At 32.4% G+C, this 19,511-nt stretch overlaps 1 protein-coding gene across 4 annotated transcripts in view; it reads right to left on the bottom strand.

The window, feature by feature from the left end:
• Nucleotides 1–19,511, bottom strand: part of LOC113517419 (myelin transcription factor 1) — a 289,625-nt gene that overhangs the window by 33,892 nt on the left and 236,222 nt on the right. For 3 of the 4 annotated variants that reach the window (XM_031912258.2, XM_031912259.2, XM_031912260.2), the window contains exon 5: nt 9,632–9,687. In XM_031912258.2, coding sequence (XP_031768118.2) covers nt 9,632–9,687 — 56 coding nt within the window. Of the gene's footprint in view, nt 1–4,478; nt 4,753–9,631; nt 9,688–19,511 lie in introns of those variants that run through there. The other variant, XM_031912261.2, reaches the window with a different exon arrangement.

Below are 19,511 nucleotides of genomic sequence, written 5' to 3'. Positions count from 1 at the left end.
ATATATGTACCTATGTTTGCCGAAAGTATTTTTAGATATGTATATACACATTAATTATTTATTTCTTCATCATATATCAGCTTTTAACTATCCATTGCTGAATGTAGCCTTGGGGGGTCTGGCCAGTAGTTGTTATGTTTGGCAGGCGGATTGGCAATCGCAGTTAGGATTTGGAGATGTTTTAAGAGGGACACTGCTGCCCATCCCTTGCCCTCCCTTAGTCGCCTCTTACACCACCCAGAGGAAAGGAAGGGGTGGCCTATTCTATGCCAGAATCACACGCAATTTTTTTTTTCTTGCTAGAGTTCAGAAGTGTAATTTTAATTATATAAATAAAATAAAGAAATTTAGAGGAATGTATATATATGTATGTAACTATATATAAACCACGAAATGTTTCGCTGATACCTCATATTGTAAACAATTCGAGTTTATATATAGATATGCTCTGCAAAGAAAAATGGCAACATTAACTGTCACGAAAATAAAATCATAAGCTAATTACAAAAATAGTTAAGAAAATCAGTTCAGAATTTCCGACGTAATTACATGACATAGTTACAATAATTTAGACGATTCGAGAGCCTTCTTTTAAAAGAACTTTCTTAATTTTACAGTAGTATTAAAGAATATTTATTAAAAGTACAAAACAGAGATCACGGCTTGTCTCAATAAAAAATAGAGTTACGGATTTAGGTACCCGAAATATCTATTAAAATAATAAAATAATGTTTTCTATAACAATGAATACAACAATATAATCTGTCTGATCATAATAAATGTAACAAACAATAAAATAATATCATGAAATAGGCAACATTTCCAATTTGACACAGAACTGTGAAATGTGTGCCGAGCGCTATTCAATCAGAACAATACACTAGTACTATACACGAATACAAAATAAAGCACAATTAAACAGCAGTCCCATCAGATATGTGCAGCGGCGGTGTGGAAACAATTTAAAGCCGCTATCTGATGGGCCGCCCGGCGCCCGCCCGTGCCTCTGAGGCGTTACACGTGAAATCGTACTAAATAGACGAATTAAATGTTTACGCAAACAGGTGTACTCCGGTAATGGCATAACCCTATCTGTGTGGCTAGAGAATTGTATGGTAAGTTAATGTAATTTATTTTAGCAAGTTTCTAAGAGTGGAGGATATTTAAAGGTTTATTTTATATTACTGGCACTAGGTGATAGTTTTGTATGAGGTACCACTATTTTAATATCTGCTGGCTACTGCAATTTTCTAATAGTCCTTCTAAAGTTAAATAAATATAAATCGAAATATAAATCTTAAACAGACGAGGGTTACCACTTTTCATTACTGTATATTATTATTATGTTCTCATTTAATTCAGCAAATGTGAAAAGATAAGTACCTAATTATTAAGATTTTGTTTCAAAATAAACTGATTTCAATTCTGATAAAAAGTAAAATTCCGATTAAACTTTATAATAATTGTTAATAAATCAAAATGGAATAATTAATACACCTATATCTTATAATAAAATTTTCATTGCGTAATAAGAAATAATTATGAGTTCCATGCTTACTAAATTAACTATTATCTTTATAATTTATATAATTATAAAAAAATATGTAATCCGAATAGTGGAAGAGACTTGTCGAATAAATTCTACTCTCTCCCTTTTTTCTTACATATAGCTGCACAGAATATGATATTAGTAATAATTTTTTGTATTTATTAATTAGCAGTTATATAAATTCATATTTAGGTATTAATATTTATGTGTATAATTTCTTACAATTTCCATTTATATTACATTCTTACATTTTCCTGTTTTACAATTGAAACGATAAGTTAATTCGCATTTAATGATGCGAAGACACGCAGATTCCAACAATTATTCCAAATTTAAATCGCCTAATTTTCTGGCAGTATTAAATACAATCGGTAAATGCATTTTATTTCACAAACGATAGATAGGGAATACAAATGAAAAAATAAATATTATGTTTCGTACTCTTCAGACTGCACTGTAGAAGCAAATCGAAACGGAGTGAAATTTAAGGTATAACAAATTTACTATACTTCTTGAAGAATTAAGTAAGATTGACTGGAACGAGACTCAATTGTAGTGTATACACACATTGTTTTTTACGTAATAATATTTTACCGGACCGAGAGTGCAGCAAGAATGGATCGAAAGCGGTACTATAGTGTGGATCCAACTTTAAGGTATGAAATAAAATTACTCGTATTATATTTAAATTTCAAAACTTCAAATTGCGAAAGTAGTTTCAAAATGGTTTCAATAAACTAGTGTAGTAAAATTAGATTACAGTCATTACTATTAGTAGATTATGGTTCTGTGAGCTATAAAGTTTTCGCAACGTTAGTTTACTCTTAAATGATAAATATATTTGCATAATTTAATATAAGTTTCATTTAAAATTCATATAAAACTGTTGTAAATCTAGGTTTGCTTATAAATACTATACTGAGTCTTATCAAATTGCATTTAGGTAAATGAAATTTATTAAAATAATTACATCCAGTTAAGGAATAAGAGCTTCAACTGTTTTGCCATTTTCTTAATTTCATTTTAACATTTATGAATTTTGATTAATTCTAAAGGTTAAGACAAAATTGATTTTGAATATTGACTCTACGACAGTTTAAATACTAATAGTTGTTCAATAAGAAAGATGTGTTTAGAATGATATAGTTGGTTGACCTTTATGGATGGTAAAGTTTGTCACATTCTATCACATTATCGAACTCATATCTTAATATTTGTGTGACATTATAACAATATATTTTTTTTATTATGAAAAGTCAGTTGGTTAAGTTGTTCCCCATTATTATAGTTCTGTTAAGATGATAATCTTTAAAATAGCTAAATTAACTTAAAGTACGTCAATATTCTTTAAGTTGGAGCATGAAATACTGGAACTAGCCTAAAAATTGTGAGATTTATGACTGTTAATTTTATGTTGTGCTTCGGAAATTACGTATCACTTATTTTTACTATCTAGATTATTGTACATTTTAAAGTTTAACGTATCAAATAATTAGTGTATCCAAAAATGTGCCATCTTTAACTATATTCTATTGAATTAGGTGTTATTTTGGAGAAATTTATATTACTGGTTAGTTGTTTAGAATTATTTGGTTTAATTAAACGCGCTCACTTATGTCAGCAGAATTAATATAAAATAGTAGTGTACGGATTTTTTCTTTTTTCTAATTATTCTTATAGTTACTATAATTTGATTCCATAGACAATTCTTATTTTCATATATACTCTTATGATATTCGTCTACTACGTTCGTAGACGAATTTAAGCTTAAGTATATACATACTTGCTGAAGTACGTAATAAGTACCTAATTATATTTTATAAAAGGAAAAAAATACGTTGAAGTTTCAATAAAATTTAATTCGAGTGTTTTAATACTTACTAATCGAAAAATCGTTATTTTTCGATTAGTAGGTATGAATATAAAATATTTATTCATATATAGTAGAATCTTTTTATCATTTATTTATTTTCGGAGTTGCTTCGCTAGTACTAGATTCGATAAACAAATATCGAAGATAAATATATATGTAATCCCGATGTATATATTGCTAATAATAAATACGATTGATCGTTCGTTAGTCTTTTACCTGTTAGTTTCTTATTAAAATATATTAGAGACAATAAAATAACAGTATAAAATTTTATTTATTTGTTAAAATTTATATTTCGCCTTATTCGCAATTAAACGTTCTTTATTTTAACTATTAATGTGGTATTGATTTAATTTATAATAGACTGATTTTTGCAACTCATATTTATATGTAATGGTGGATTTAAACAGCATATCTATATTGGTAATCATGAATATTGTTTAACATATGTAGAGTTATTATTTATATAATAATTACTAATATATATATTTATTATTTATATATAAGTACATATTTTTTTATTAGATGCTAAATAAAAAAAAATACTAAATGGTAATTAAGTAATGGGTGTTAATATTAAGAATCCCATGTGGGTCTATCTCCACTAATGTTGTAGATGTTTGCCGAATCGCGAATACAGTTAATGAAAGCGATTAAATTACTGCAGATACGCCAAACATTGAATCTATTAACAACTGTCAGAATACCAAATACACACAACCTATTCACTTAGCATTCCATAAACGCAAATTGTATAAACATCCATGATGGTTAGGTAGGTATATTTAATTGCGCATATCAACAAGAGACAATTTGAAAGCGTTTCGTGAAATGGTTTTACGGGCGTGGGATTTGTGCGTAAACGATTTATTTGAACTTTTATCTTGACACTTCTTCAGTTTTTTCACGTTGAAAATTCGTCGCTGAAATAAACGTACGTATTTAAAATAAAACGCAAACACTATATATTGCACGTTCAACTATTCGTCTCTTACGAGTAAAAAAAAATAGTTGACGGGATCGGAATTGACCTTTAAAATATATCGAGCGACTTACCAAACAGGTCGGACTAGGGCCGACATCGCTACAAAATGAGGTGACTCCACATCGCGCACTAAAGTTTAATTTTTTTCGAACACGAGCTCACTAATTTGAAAATAAAGGTTTTCACAGCACAGAGAGATAGCACTTTGTGTTAGTGCGCTACGAACGTATCGCGGTGTCGTAGTACGGCGTAGCGCTACGGAAAAGTTTGTCGACGAGGCGATGCAGGCGCGGCGGCGAGTGTGGAGCGAGCGCCGCGGTGCGGGTGGCTCGCGGGGCGCGATTCGCGGACTACGCGGAGGTTGCGGACAGGGCTGGCTGGCGGGGCCTGCGGGGCTGGCGGGGCCGCGCGGGGGGCGGTGCGCGCGCACGCCGCCGCCCACGCCGCCCCGCCCCACACACCCGCAACCTATTTATTTCTAGTTACGTAAAATTTACGCGCAATACCCGATACTGCATTTAGCTTATGTTACCATCACTTTACCGTATATAATGGAGCTATGTGTTTTATCACCATCCTATAACGGCACTCTTTGTTTAAAACAAAAACTTAAATCAATCTTGTTTACGGCTACTTCATGACGTTATAAAGGAAGTGTGCGTAGGTAGATACGTTATATTATTTAACTTGTTATTGTCAATAGCCGAAGAGCTGTAGGTATTTAGAAAAGAGCATTTAAGAATTTACAACAGCATAAAAGGGAAATGTTTATTAAACGCCAATCGGTGTATTTTACGCAAGGCCACTTCTGGCCCCGGGCAGGTGAGGCGTGAACTGAAAAAAGAAGTCGCCGCCGGTCGCCGGGGGCGCGCCGTCAAATTTGGCAGACGAGTTTTTTCGGCCGCAGCCGATGCTATCTATGTCACTTAAGCGAATTGAATAAACGAGTCGGAGGGCGCCTGCTGTCTGTCTGCGGGGTCTCTCGTCACTGGACTCTCTATCAATTTTCATACAGTGCGAAAGTTGCTTTTATTATTCACACCATGAATATTTCATATTGTCATATCTTTCATCATATGAACAATATATAGGTACAAAGATAACGATACCGAGTGAACTGTAAACGAATTAAAGCAAAAGTTCGATAAACTGTGTCGTCATAATCAGCTGTTCGCGCCGCGAGCGCAACAGACAATGCGATTAAGATCTACGCAGGACAACTTTCGCCGGCGCGCCGAGCGGCAGTTAGTTGTTATGAAAGAGAGAAATTTGTAAATTGTTGGCGCCCGAGTTCGCGAACTCCGTCGAACTGGAGTTTGTTTTAAGAGTCCAACCTTGAAACAAGAAGAAAAGTAGTCCTGTAAAACAAAGTTTTGCGGCCGCCGTCGCCGGCGCAAGCGGTTCAAGGATTGTGCCCGAACTGTCTGTCTGTACAACTTTACCGATTAAAAGCTCAAAAGCTTCCAAAGTCATTTTAAAAGTTTATCTGGTGGCGGGCGAGGAGGGGCGCGCTGCGGGGGGCGCGCGTAGGCGCTGCTTCGTTATCACCCTGCCACAATACTTTAGTTAAAACCTAGTTAAACTTATTTATAAAACGTCGCCGGTCGGCGGTCGGCGGTCGGCGGCCGCGGCCTCGAATTAAACTGTCAAAGTAGCGGAGCGGCGGCCGGTGAGCCGGTGAGCCGGTGAGTGTGACGCGAGACGCGCCTACCGCGTACCTATCGGAGGACATGTGTTCGGGCGGCTCGCGCCGTCTCTCGGCGAATAGTTGCCAACGTACACACTAAGTTCCTAGACCCTTCGCTACTTTGTTTTACAGCTGTTCCACTTAGCGAACTATGCCTCGAGTTGAGCGCGAGTTCTTGCATGTGTATCGGCGGCACACACCCGCATCCGAATAGTTTCATAAACATAACCCAACTTAGTTTTGGATAACTTTTCAAAGTCAATGCATACTAACTTTCGATGTCTGGGAGTGCGATATTACGATTGGATCAGTTTGCGGGTGACTTTAATGCATTCGTTTGTTCGAAACTTTGTTTTATTGGATCAAACTTCGCAACAAGGTTAAGTATCTTCATTTACTTTGTGTTACTGAACATTGTTACTGTAACTAAGTTTTGAGCGCATTATATTTATGTAATTACTTAAAAAGTTTTCAGCCCAAACATGGGTTTTCTGATAAAAATCACTCAAGTTTTGACATAGGTTTGAGAGGGGAATTACTACAATGAGTCGTGTAGAGATGTAAGGTAGATGTAATCTAGGCATACTGGCGGACATCGATGACTGAAACTATTAGTTATAAAAAAATTACACAGTAAATAACATATATACAGTAGACGAGAAACAAGAGAATATTTTTTATTTTTTTTCTTTAAAGAAGTTGAATGAATGTTGATATTTTATTAGCCTTTTTTTAGAAATTTAAAAAACATCAGGATTTTGGGTATAAAGCTAGGAGACACATGTTTCAACATTTTTTGAAAATGGATAAAATGAGGCCAACAGAAACTTGTTTCAGTATGTTTTAAATAATTAACTCTTAATGAGCTGATGTCGATGCTGAATCCAGAAATAATTTCAAAAATATTTAAATCGATTTTATAAATTATTTCACTAGTAAAAAATTACATTATTTTTCAGTAAAAATAATTTATTTTTCAACCGACTTCAAAAAAAATCGTCTGCTATCGGTTTTGGCCACAACCGCAGCTATTCCCGTAGAGGGTTCTACGGGGTTTCTAAATTTTTCCAATTAATAAATTATTACTGAAATATATATTATTGTAAATATATAGGTGTCTATTATATATATAAGTTTGATATTTATATGTTTTGCAATATAATTAAGAAATGCTTTTAGTTAATTTTATTTATATTAATTTTACTTATACTATATATTTCATTAATTTATAATAAATAAAAACAAAGACACTGTGTGATCCCGGCATAGAATGGGCCATCCTTTTTTCCCATGGGTATCATAAGAGGCGACTAAGAAAACTTAATGGTCGAAGGATGGACACCAGTGTCTCTCTTAATTAACTGCGGTTGTCAATCCGCCTGCCACGCTTGGCAACCGCACCACAGGCGCACTACTGGCAAAACTCCCGAATTAAGGGAGGCCTATATTCAGCAGTGGACAGTTAATGGCTTATTTATGATGATGATGGTGATGAAAGACGAAGATAATATTAAGAATATTGGATAAATAATCTGAAGTATTTCAAATCAAAAATATACATTTAATTCTATTCGGCTAGGTATGTTATTTTATTGGAGCCTTTCTAATTCAGCACCCACCTCCAGAAACCGGTAAAGCACGATTCGTTCTCATAATCAGTGTAATTATCGAAATTTCTGTCGGAGAGTCACGATCAACAGTGAAGCGAGGAGATAAAGCTGTACCACGACCCTCGGTGCGCTGAATGTCATCGCCACAATAAGTTGATCCGTCCTTCCCCTTGAGTATTTAAACATTCACATATAATTGCAGTAATAGTATGAATTTAGGGGGTCTCGGTATTCCGGTCGCGACGTACGTGTTATCTTGCTTCGGCAATAAGTCACGCAATAATTACCGCGAGTCGAGGATCACGCGCGCCCCGGCACATATTTATGCACGTTACATAAATAAATAAATATGGCACGCGACAATCGTAGGCGGGTTTATGGTTGTGCAGTAATTGGCGCCGCGGGCTCTCGGCTTCAACTTGCCAGTGATTGTGTTTTGACGACTTTTTGTGACGTACACTTTGTTGTCGTACGATTAAAAATGTCTAATACTGGCGTTGTTATTCGTGAGACTGGGATAAAAAGTAGATTACGTTTTCATTCAAATTTCATAGTGATTGTCAAACAAACAAAATAAAAAAAAAAAACAAAATAAGAAATAAATTTCACAGTATAAAGATCTGCTTTTCATAACTTACAATGTGATATTAGTAAGGATTTAAAATTATTTTGTGATTCTTCAGATGGACAATTTCGTTAACATATCAAATAAATTTGTGTAATGTTGGTAGGCTTGCTACCTGCCGCATTAGTTTCTAATATGATTAATTAGGGCGAGAGATGGGCTGCAGTAACTAACCAAGCGTAGTAACTACAGGCAGAATCCTCCAAGGGGAGGCTTATGTTCAGCAGTGGACAGTTAAAGGCTGATATGATGATATAATGCTTGACCAAATGTCAGCATATTAAGTGTTACGTTCAAGACAATGGTAGCAATTCTAGGACTGTTAGTAATGGGTTCTAACAGCTCTATTGCTAGCAATATACCTTATTAGGTCGATCTCCACGTGGTCCCCTCTGGAAACCAATGTGGTTATTTCTTGCTGAATTCTTTACGATGGGCCAACTGACCTACGTTCATCCTAACCTATCATCTATCACTAGTGCCACGCTAGCGTATACTGATAGAGCAGGCGGAGTTATCATTTCATTATCATCCATAAAAAAATGGTAACAGTCGACAAATGCCTTTGACTACTTTATTATTGAACATAATAGTGAGTTTAAACAACTGCGGGATCAGGGGTCCATTTTTCAAATAGTGTGTAGTAAGCAAAGAATTCTTTTACGAGAAATAAATCGTCAAAACATAAAATAAATAAATACCTAAAATAAATTACTAAAAAAAAAACCTTGAAATACATAATAAATTTGTTGCCAATTTCCCTGAGTAATTAAATAAATCATAAAAACATAAAATTTAAACTACTACGTTATTTCCTAAGTCACACATCAATCTATTAAACTCTTTAGAATTAAAAATAGCAACCTATAAATTCTAAATCACTCTTCACCTCATTCATGCACACATACCTACATGCAATTATGATATTTAATAGATAGGTAATGGTATCCCGTGTTATTGTACTGTCAAAAATTTTATTTAAATTCAGGTAAAATCATTGTATATTAAGAACAATGTTTGATTTCTTCAGGTAGAACGAAGCAATAGTAGTTTATGGTTTATCTGTGATATGCATAAGTATGTTATAACATGTAACAAATAAACAAATATTTATTTTAAATTAGTATAAAATGAATAGAGTTAAAAGCTGTGATTTTTATAAATCTCTTGAATATACCAACTTTTTTTATGTTATTATACATTTTGATTGTGGATAGAACAATAAAGTAAGTGTGATTATATTTAAGCGATTAATTAGCAAAATGTTTAATATATCGAGTACAAGTTTCACTTTGTACTTACGTTTTTGAAGTTGATGGCCGGAAAAGTTTATGGGTTATCTGCTCATCATCTGGCGTCTGAAACAACAATTAAAATAACCTATTATTTTTACTACATAAAGTTTTAAAGTAATAACAAATATGTTTAGTGAAATAAATAATACGGGAAATAAGTAATAAATTTAACTGTTTATTTGATTAGAATTATTTTGTTTAATTTCGTTACTACTAGTATGAGTTTGTTTAATTCCGTTACTGCTCGTAATAGTGTGACTGCCAATACTCGAAGATTGACCACAACTGCCATTCGACTGTCGGAGCTTGATGGCTAATATGAAAGGGTTTGGAACTTCAGGTAGTAATAGTGTTGGTTAATCTCCGAGTGTTGGCAGTCACACATATACTAATGGTAGCAAAATTAAACAAAATAATTCTAATCAAATAACCAGTGATATGGACGTTCGTAAGATAATATTGTATTTAATTCAGTAAAAGATTTATTCAATTTAATAAATATACGTTATACTCGTATTACAATTTCACTTTTAAAGCGCTTTAAATAGGAGGTATTACTGATAATTTTTTTTAAATAAAACATTCTGTTGTTTAATTTTCAATTAAGAAGACTGATAGAAAAAGAGCATGGCTTGCATCAGGTTTTTTTTTATTTAAGGTTCTTAAATATACCTTTTTTCTTTTACAATTTAGTCTAAAGACTAATAAGTAATATAAACTAATACAGAAAATAATATTAAGAATATGTCCAATAACATTATGTTTTTATTGTATGTATGACGAGGAAGACATTTTGTTTACTTGTTCTTTATAGAAAGCATTAAATAAATTAATTAATCTACTAATTTCTTTGTTTTAAAATATTGTATTTTAGTTTGAACTACTAAAGTTGTCAAAGAATCCGTCGCGTTTTCATTTTACGAAGGTCAAATAAAACAACAGTTCGAAAGGGATTATCAAATAACAATAATTATAGTTTTAAAGCTATTTTCAATAGTCGTGCGGCTAATCAGTGTAGTCGGGAGGGCAACAAAGCCTAACGTAATTACGTAAGCAGTGGTTTAGTATCACTACGGTATGTTCATGGAAATGAGCACATTACGTGTTTACAGGACGAAATGCGATTTTAATTGATGTTACACTGGTCAATAAACTATTTATTTTGTGTGGATAATATTGATATGACGGACATTTATGGGTTTTAAATTATTAATAAAAGTATGATTTAATTCGGTTTGTCACGAGTCACCGAGTATATCTTACTAATAAAATTGTAACTAGACTGTGTCTGTACATGGGAGATATTCAAGAAAAATTAATATGAGGATTTTTAATAAGGAAAATAGAAGACGAAACAATAATTTTAGAGATTTTATCCGTGTATCTGTATGTCTGATCCAGTATAACGCAAAAATTGGATGCGGTTTTCACAGTTGTGTTCTTGAAGGTCGAACTTAATTTCTGTTTTTGTTTATGTTTTATGATGATACGTTATCTAGAAATTATAATTTTATTGGTTTTCTTAGTTCTGAATTTAGAAAGTTGTATATATAGACGGTTTTTTGTTTGCACGAGTTGTTAGAAATACAAAGTGAAACTATTAAGCAATCTTTATTAAAACCATTAATATAATGAACTAATACTATAAATGCAAAAGAGAATTTTTTTTGTTTGTTACCGCTTGGTGTTTTAATGGCTTAACTAGTCACCATGTATTTTGGTATAGAACGAAAGAAAGAATTTTAATTCAAGTGAATTTAAATTTAATTATTCTTGAATAATCATATGTTTTGGGCTATTATTTATCTTAGTTATCTAATAAAAAGCTAGACGATATGATGTAATTAATTTATTAGATGCAAAGTCAGCTTCATAACAAAAAACTTGACAGCAACAATAGAGGTTATATGTCACGAAAAATTGCAAGGCTAGATGTTCTTGCACACGACATAATAGGCAACTTTAATAAGAACGAAGAACCATTATGTTTAAACAACATTATTGAATAATCACTTATAAATATTAATTAATCCTCCATTACTGAACATAGATTTTTCTCATATTTTGGCACAACTTATGATGCAAAATCACATGTGTCACGTTACGACAGACAATTATTTACTCCTTGTAATATTTTGAGATAACTAAAACTGTCTAGAATCACAAAAAAAGGACAATATTAAGCATAGCTCAAACCGACGCGAGGTTATGGTACGGGGTGGTCCGTAAATTTGATTTTAATATTGAGCACGTAATGCCTGTTTGCTCAGGGTAGTAATTGATACGTCCCTCTTAGCACGCGTCTAATGTCCGTCATTATTTTCCAATTCGTCGGCTTTCGCTTTTAAACGGTGGATTACTTAAACCTTCCTGGTCCCAAATTAATTTTGGGTTACAGCATGTTTGTATAATTGTAACTTGTACAATTTATCAAAACTTAGATTAGCTGGTTTAGAAGAGAAATTAGTCAGACTGAATACGTTTCATAACAAATTTGTTTATTATTCATTTGGTATTTTGTTTATTAATATGGACGGGGATTAGGGACAAAAGAATATATATAAATATGGATGTAATATTTCAGGTTTCTTTATCTCCTATAAGGTTGTGATATAAAAATTTAGTTGGTTGTCTTAGTCCCAAATACACTACAGTGTTGCAAAATATATAACAGTTAGCATGCATGTTTAATGTAGTATTTGTTGTAATATACATTTATTACATTATATATATTATACAATGAAGTTACAGGGTACAGAGACATATTACCTTAGTTCTCAGGAAAGACAACGTATGAATGGTGTTATGGGTGACATAGTATACTGTGTTATGCACATATTGTTCACGTCTTTAGGTGATGGTTATCACTTATCAGATGAGATGTCTGCTTGTTTGCCATTCTAAGTGGCATAAAAAAATATTCTTTTCTTATAAGGAAAACGTTTTTATTTCATGTATAAGAAGCTTTCCTAATTAAATATTTTGATTTAACCAAATTGAAACTGTTTACGACGACATAATTTGATAGACAATTGTAAAACCGATGGGAATAATATGTGTTCATCGTGTCATTGTAGATTCATTAAGTGAACTCTTATAAAAAGAGTAATAAATTTTCAAATTCAATTTTTTAATTAATTATTTTATAATTAAAAAAATATTTTTTTATCGAGATAAAAATAGCCTATATACTTCTTTGACAGTAAGTGCATGCCAAATTCATAACTAATTCTGTTTTATAGTTATATTATTAACAAAAATAATATATACACGAATTAAGTCCATCGATAGATACCTATATGTTAACAGCAATTCATATCTAATACAGGTGAAGGTGCGACTCGCAAGACTCCCCTCAGCCGCAGAGATTATGGCGGCGCCATCAAATATGCATAAAAGCCATAAAATGCCGCACTTAACCGCTCCCCGACGCCTCGCGGCGTTGTCACCTGTGTGGCTCGGCGGCTTGAGCATGAGCTCAGCCACCATCCTCCAGACAGATGCTCAGACGTCGTAGTAATTAAAAATTGCGTCACATAAATTTGCATGCGACGCGAGACATTGGCTGCTTTTATAGATTGTAATTCGGAATGCTTCTCTTTATTGTAAGGGAGACGAGTGGTTGTATTAATTAAGAAATCATATGCTATATGGCCCTGACTTTAATAGATTGTTGCTAAGTAAAATCAATCATCTAAAAGTATATTGGTAATTGTTAGACTTTAGAACATATCTTTATAAGTAGTGGAAGTTTCTTTTATACCAGTCATTTTTTTTTTACATTTATTTTTGGAGGTTACATAAGTTAATGTATTGTGAGGAATTGGTGTCTGAAGTAGGATAAACCTGTGTTACAGATCACCAGTCATTAACTGTCCACTGCTGAACTTAGGCCTCCCCTATAACGGGAGTTTTGCTAATAGTTGCCATACTTGGCAGACGGATTGGCAACCACGGTTACGTTAGTAATGAAAGTAGTACAAGACATTTGCATATATAAAATTCAATCTTAAAGTAACTTTAACATGTTTTGGTTAAAAGAATTATTGATAAATTAATCCTGACTGATACGTTTATTAGAATTTTAGAGTGAATAAGCTAAAATTTATTTACATATAAAATTATTCTCACCAATGATAAAATTAGAGAAACAAGAAAGAACTAAACATTTTCGATTAAAAAAAAATACACAACATAGAAACATTCATAGAAACATGAAAATATCAAAATCTCTACAGTATTGTTCATGTCTATAGGCGACGATTATTAACTTTTTCTATGGTGCCATTCTAAGTTAAATATAGAAAGCCTTTTAGAAATTTCACTAGTTTTATTTTATCGTATTGGTAAGTTGAGTTCAGTCAGTGTAATTTAATAAAAAGTAGATTCTCTATATTACTAGTAGATATAGAATATTAAATCTGTTCTTGACGAGTGCCGTACATTTACAATGTTTGTACATATCAAAACTTCAATTTCGTAGCCCCCAGTTAATGAAGTCGGCACTACACAGACGCTAATATCAACTAGTCGACTGCATCTACAATCCCATTATAACAATCATCTCCGTTCATTACGCGAGCTAAGATACTAAATTTAAATTAACAGCCCCTTGTTAGTTAAACTATATAAGTATATCTACGTCGGTGTGAATGCTCGTTTCGTAAGTGAAAATCACGACAGCTTTGCATTTCACGACACTATTTTTCACTAACTTGAAAAACAAGTATTTCAATTTAACTGCATATTTATTTTATGTATATTAATATACCATAAAGAGAAAATGTAGTCCAATTGAATTTGATAATTGAATGTGATTATTCCAGCGTAAAAAAATTACTTTAATATTGGCCAAATAATGGGACCACACTTTGTTTCGTAGAACATCAATATAACTTTCAATGTTGAATATTTTTATAATTTAGAAATTTTTTCAAATATGTATATTTATTTATTAATTCTTTATTGCGCAATAAAGTATTAATATACATGTGGAGAGCTTAATACCATATGATATTCTCTACCAGCTAATCATTAGGTAAGAACAGAAAGCATATAAAGGGTAGTGGCGGTGAAATATATATATATATATATATATATAAATATTATAAAGTTTAGCAAAAAGTAGTCTGTGAAATTGTCACTGGTGCGCTCCTATTGTACCTAGTGAGAACAGCCAATTTAGCCTTCTCCTCCGCCGTCTTTATCGTATCTTTAATGAACACTCATAAGCGCATACTACTTAACGTATTGTGTTGGTTAGACGGTGACACTGTAACCACTATTCCCTGCAGACGAAGCCGCAGGCTTTGTGGATTTGCGTTTTGTAGATATTCGCGTCACTTCATTCGCGACTTAAATTATTACGTATAGTTTTGAGTCCATTTATTTGTATTAAGAACCTTGATTGGAGATTGGAATGGATTGAATATAGAAGTTGGAATATGAGCGCAAACTTTATTAAAAATCATGTTACAAAATATTCTAACAATCGAAATTGTATTACATTGATTTCTTTCTTTGTTTTAATACCAAATTTTTATCTTATTACCCTCTAAAATTCACTAAAAATTTTCATTGGCAGAGGTTTTGTTTCAGTTAGGTTTATCCAGACTTTCCTGCAAATATTTCAAATAAAACAATTCCATATAAACTTTTTGTGCCGATACGAAAGATTACAAAGTTAGTCCTTAATATCCAAAAAGGTTTTTTTTATACAACTTAGAATGGCAAACAAGCTGACGGTCCACCTGATGGAAAGTGATAACCGTCGCCTATAGACATGAGCAGTATTGTGGGCATAACAGAGTACATTGTTTCGCCCATGATACCCCTCATGCATCGCCATTCCTGAGGACTCAGGTGTTATTCCTCTGTACCCAGTAAATTCACGCCATATTCCACCCTTTAAACCGAAACACAGCCATGCAAACAAAACTGCTTAACGATTGAAACACGAATGGGACAGAGGTACCCAAGCAATCGACTTTTGTACAAAGTCTCCCTCTGGTAAAAGGTGGAATACAAATTAAATTGAGATGTAGCAATAGCATGTAATGAATGAGTATACTTAGTATACATAACATAGGAATGCAAAGGGATCAAAGTATTCGTACCTTTGCCATTTAAAAAGTTTTCTCCTAGGTAACAAAAACTTTTCCGACCCTTCGTAGACATCCCTGTGAAACAATGTAGGCCCCGTACGGGAAATGCTAATATGGGGCCGTTCGGTACAAATTGATACTCGATCGTCGCTCATATAAAACACTCTGCGAGCAAGATCGCCTCATGAATAATAAAGAATTGCCAAACGCCGACAACGCGACGCGAAATGTGCTCCGGCTCTGCTACGACGAAATTCACCAATGTTATCTCTAGATATTACGTTTATATATACTTCTATACTTACGCATTGTTTTATATAGTTAACGTACAAATAATAACAATGTGAATTTCCACATTGTTATGTTATAGGAGTAAATATGTCAACTTACGTGATTTTTTTATGCCAATATATAAATATATACTACATGTCTTTATTTATAATAATTCCTACTACTTTCAACTTAGGATGTCCTGTATTATGAAAAAGCAACTAATGAATATTTTGAGGTAGTTAGACACTTTCTCCACATGTTCAGTTATAGTCAACACTTATACAATCATTATCATTTCAACCATTATTCGTCCACTGCTGGATATAGGCCTCGCTCCATAGACTGCCATATAATAGTTAAGAGTAATTTAGAGAAATTTGTTTCTTAAATTAATAAAATCAAGAAACAAATAACGGACCTCATTTTCGCATGCCAACGTCATAGAGGCGATCAATTATATAAATAGTGGCACGGATATACTCAATACAATACACACTAACCTTTTAAATAATAAATAAAATATTAAAAATACGTCTAAGGAAGGCGGCACATTATGGTTCCTTATTCAATGCGCGTCCACTATAAAACATAACTGCGATTTTCATAAAGCCTCATGTACACAGTTCTCTTGTGTTTTCATTCTGTTAAACATCTCCCCTTTGTGACACATAAAAATACCCCAAACGGTTGTAAAAGTCAATGTCGCCGCGTCGAGAGAGCAATATTTAAATTACAGTATCATTGTAATGTTTTCGCAATTTTTTATTGTTGGCAAATAAATTGGTAAATATATATATTTCTAATATAGTCGATAAATATATTTTTCACATAAATCAGTTGATATCAAAGTTGAAACTATTACCATATCTACTAGAGTTATTAAACAAATTATAGATTGAAATAAAAATGTTACCAGATACTGAAATAATTAATATTATTTTGTCGATACTAAAAAATACTAGGCACAGTAATCATACTTCATTAAAACAGATTTTTATCAATAATTTATTTAGCATATAATAAGTTCCCGTGTGATGGATTGCTTGGTTAATTAATATTATCTATATATTTTGTGTTTACAATTTTCTTTTTACTATTTCACAATCTTCGAAGGCAGTATTTTTTTATTTCATAATCGTTAATAATTATTAACGATTATGGAAAAGATTTTCAATTTACAGCAATTGCTATAAATTGTAAATCTTATAAATTACGCCATTCTATTACCAAAATTGCGAGGTTAGAATGTAAATTAACTTAATCATACGTCAGAGTGAAGCAGCTAACGTATTAAGTGAAATTGTCATCAAACGTAACCGCTCGCATAATAAATATTAGTAGGAATTAAATCACTACTCGTGAGTGCTCGTTACTCGTGAATTGCAAATAACCGGAGCTTATCGATCTTTAATGTAGTCGCGTAGTAGTTTATATCAATCTTACGTTAACACTTAACGTACGAGTAACATGATAATGATGATATTTGTTTTAATTTTTTTAAATATTTTTTAATCTTTTATTGTAATCGCATATAGTATGTAGCGTTATATACAGATAGATTAAAAAATATCTTTATTTGTTTCATAAGTATTGTATGCATTTGATAAACTTTTTGCTGCAATGTTCATTGTAGGTACTTTCTAATCTTTATATTTATTAGGTAGTCGGTCTCACGTAGTCCATAATTTAGTATTATAATTAGGTACAATGTTTTAATTTTAACTAATATATTTTTTTATGCCTTAATCTGGTTATTGTACAAGTAATTTAGTTTAGTCATTGCATTATGGAATATATTTATCGCATGATCGTTTCCCTTAATTAAACTATCACTTAAGAAAGACGTTAAATATGTAAGCAGTTTAAAATAATCAGCCTCTACAAAATTGTATTTAAAGAAAGTAATTTTATTTAGTTACTATTTTTATACATAAAGATCTCTCAAATATGATTTCTCTGTACTACACGAAACGTTAACGTTAACGTAACCGGTTAAATCCCTTAATTAATTACTCGAAAACCACAATCGTATTCGTAATTCACAATGTGTGGCAGTGTGTAAATGGTAGAGGGCGTGTAGTGTTTACCTGCGGAATCCGTACAGACAATTAGCTCTTTATGCGATTAAACGTTCGCATCAGCAGGTGTCGACTACATGACACGCGAACGTTTGCGTAACACGTTGTTGCACGTCACTAGCGAGTGATTTGTGAATAGTAGTATTGCGTTTAGTTAATGATTTGTTGATTATTAGTTCATTGATATCTACGTGTTTGTAAACATTGCATTGCGTTGAAGGTTTACTGCATAGATTAAGTTTATTGCTTCAATAGTTATGTATTTTGATGTATTAGCGTAATTTCGACAAGTTAATTTAACTACTTGTCATAAGAATATTTAACTTAGTTTATAAGTACATATATATGAGTAAATATATCATATATATAAGAGTGATATATTCATTATACCTGCAAGCAATTACCATTGTATTATAGAAACTATTATTTCAAAGAAATAAGTAGTGAAAGGCTAGGATTAGAATATTAATTCTGATTCTAATATGAGGTTGTAGATTCAAATTTTGGTCGGAGCAAAGGAAATGGATTTTTTAATTTGGCTTGAGTATGGTTCATTGAAGTGATAGTATGCCTAGCCTGTATTCTTTTTTACAATACAGTGAATACAGTGAATTTTAAAACCAGGCTTAATATGATCACAGTTAATATAATACTATACTAGATGACTTATACACTATCAACTTTATAACTGATGCTTCCACGGTTACTTCTAAATTATAAGTAGGGACAATTCCGAAGGAAGGTAAAATAACAATTGTTTACAGTATCTATCATCACTGGATTAGGTTAGAGTAACACGCATTAAAAATGTTAGTTTCAACCTTACATATTTTTTAAGTCGTAATGGTGTATCGATATATTTTACGATTTTCTCTGTGTTATAATTTTTTTGGAAATTAGTTACATCGGTTTTTAATCAGTTTAATTAATATTTAATAGAGATAGAAAATAAATTCTATTAATTCCATAATGGTAGATAATTCTTTCATAACAAGCTTAGGTTTGTTGATATGAAAACGAAACAAACAAAGACGTCGGCACATTGCACCCCCTTTATCTCGGCGGTGTGTGGAGAACATCAAATGTGCATTCAGCATTCAGACAGGACGGCGAGTGTCGTGAGAGACAGCCCTGAAGGAAGAAGGAAATGGAGCACAAAGCAACGGCCCTGACGGCTTGCTGGTGTCTCGGCGAACTGAACATAGATTAATAATGTAGATGCGACATTTCTTTCTTTCTTAGTAACGACTTGCCTATATATTTTACAGATGAATAAAAGTATTTCTGTTACGTTGGTTCGATATTTAAAACACATTTTAATATTCGTATTTACGAGTAATACGATGTACTTTTGATACTTTTTTAAGTATAAAAATAAAACATATTTAGAGCCATAGGTTTGCTCTAAATATATTTATATTTCTAAGTTACT

The sequence above is a fragment of the Galleria mellonella genome, unplaced genomic scaffold (assembly GCF_026898425.1).
Source record: "Galleria mellonella isolate WM207_F2 unplaced genomic scaffold, CSIRO_AGI_GalMel_v1 utg223, whole genome shotgun sequence".
Lineage (NCBI taxonomy): Eukaryota > Metazoa > Arthropoda > Insecta > Lepidoptera > Pyralidae > Galleria > Galleria mellonella.
This window is presented reverse-complemented; position numbering and strand designations above follow the sequence as displayed.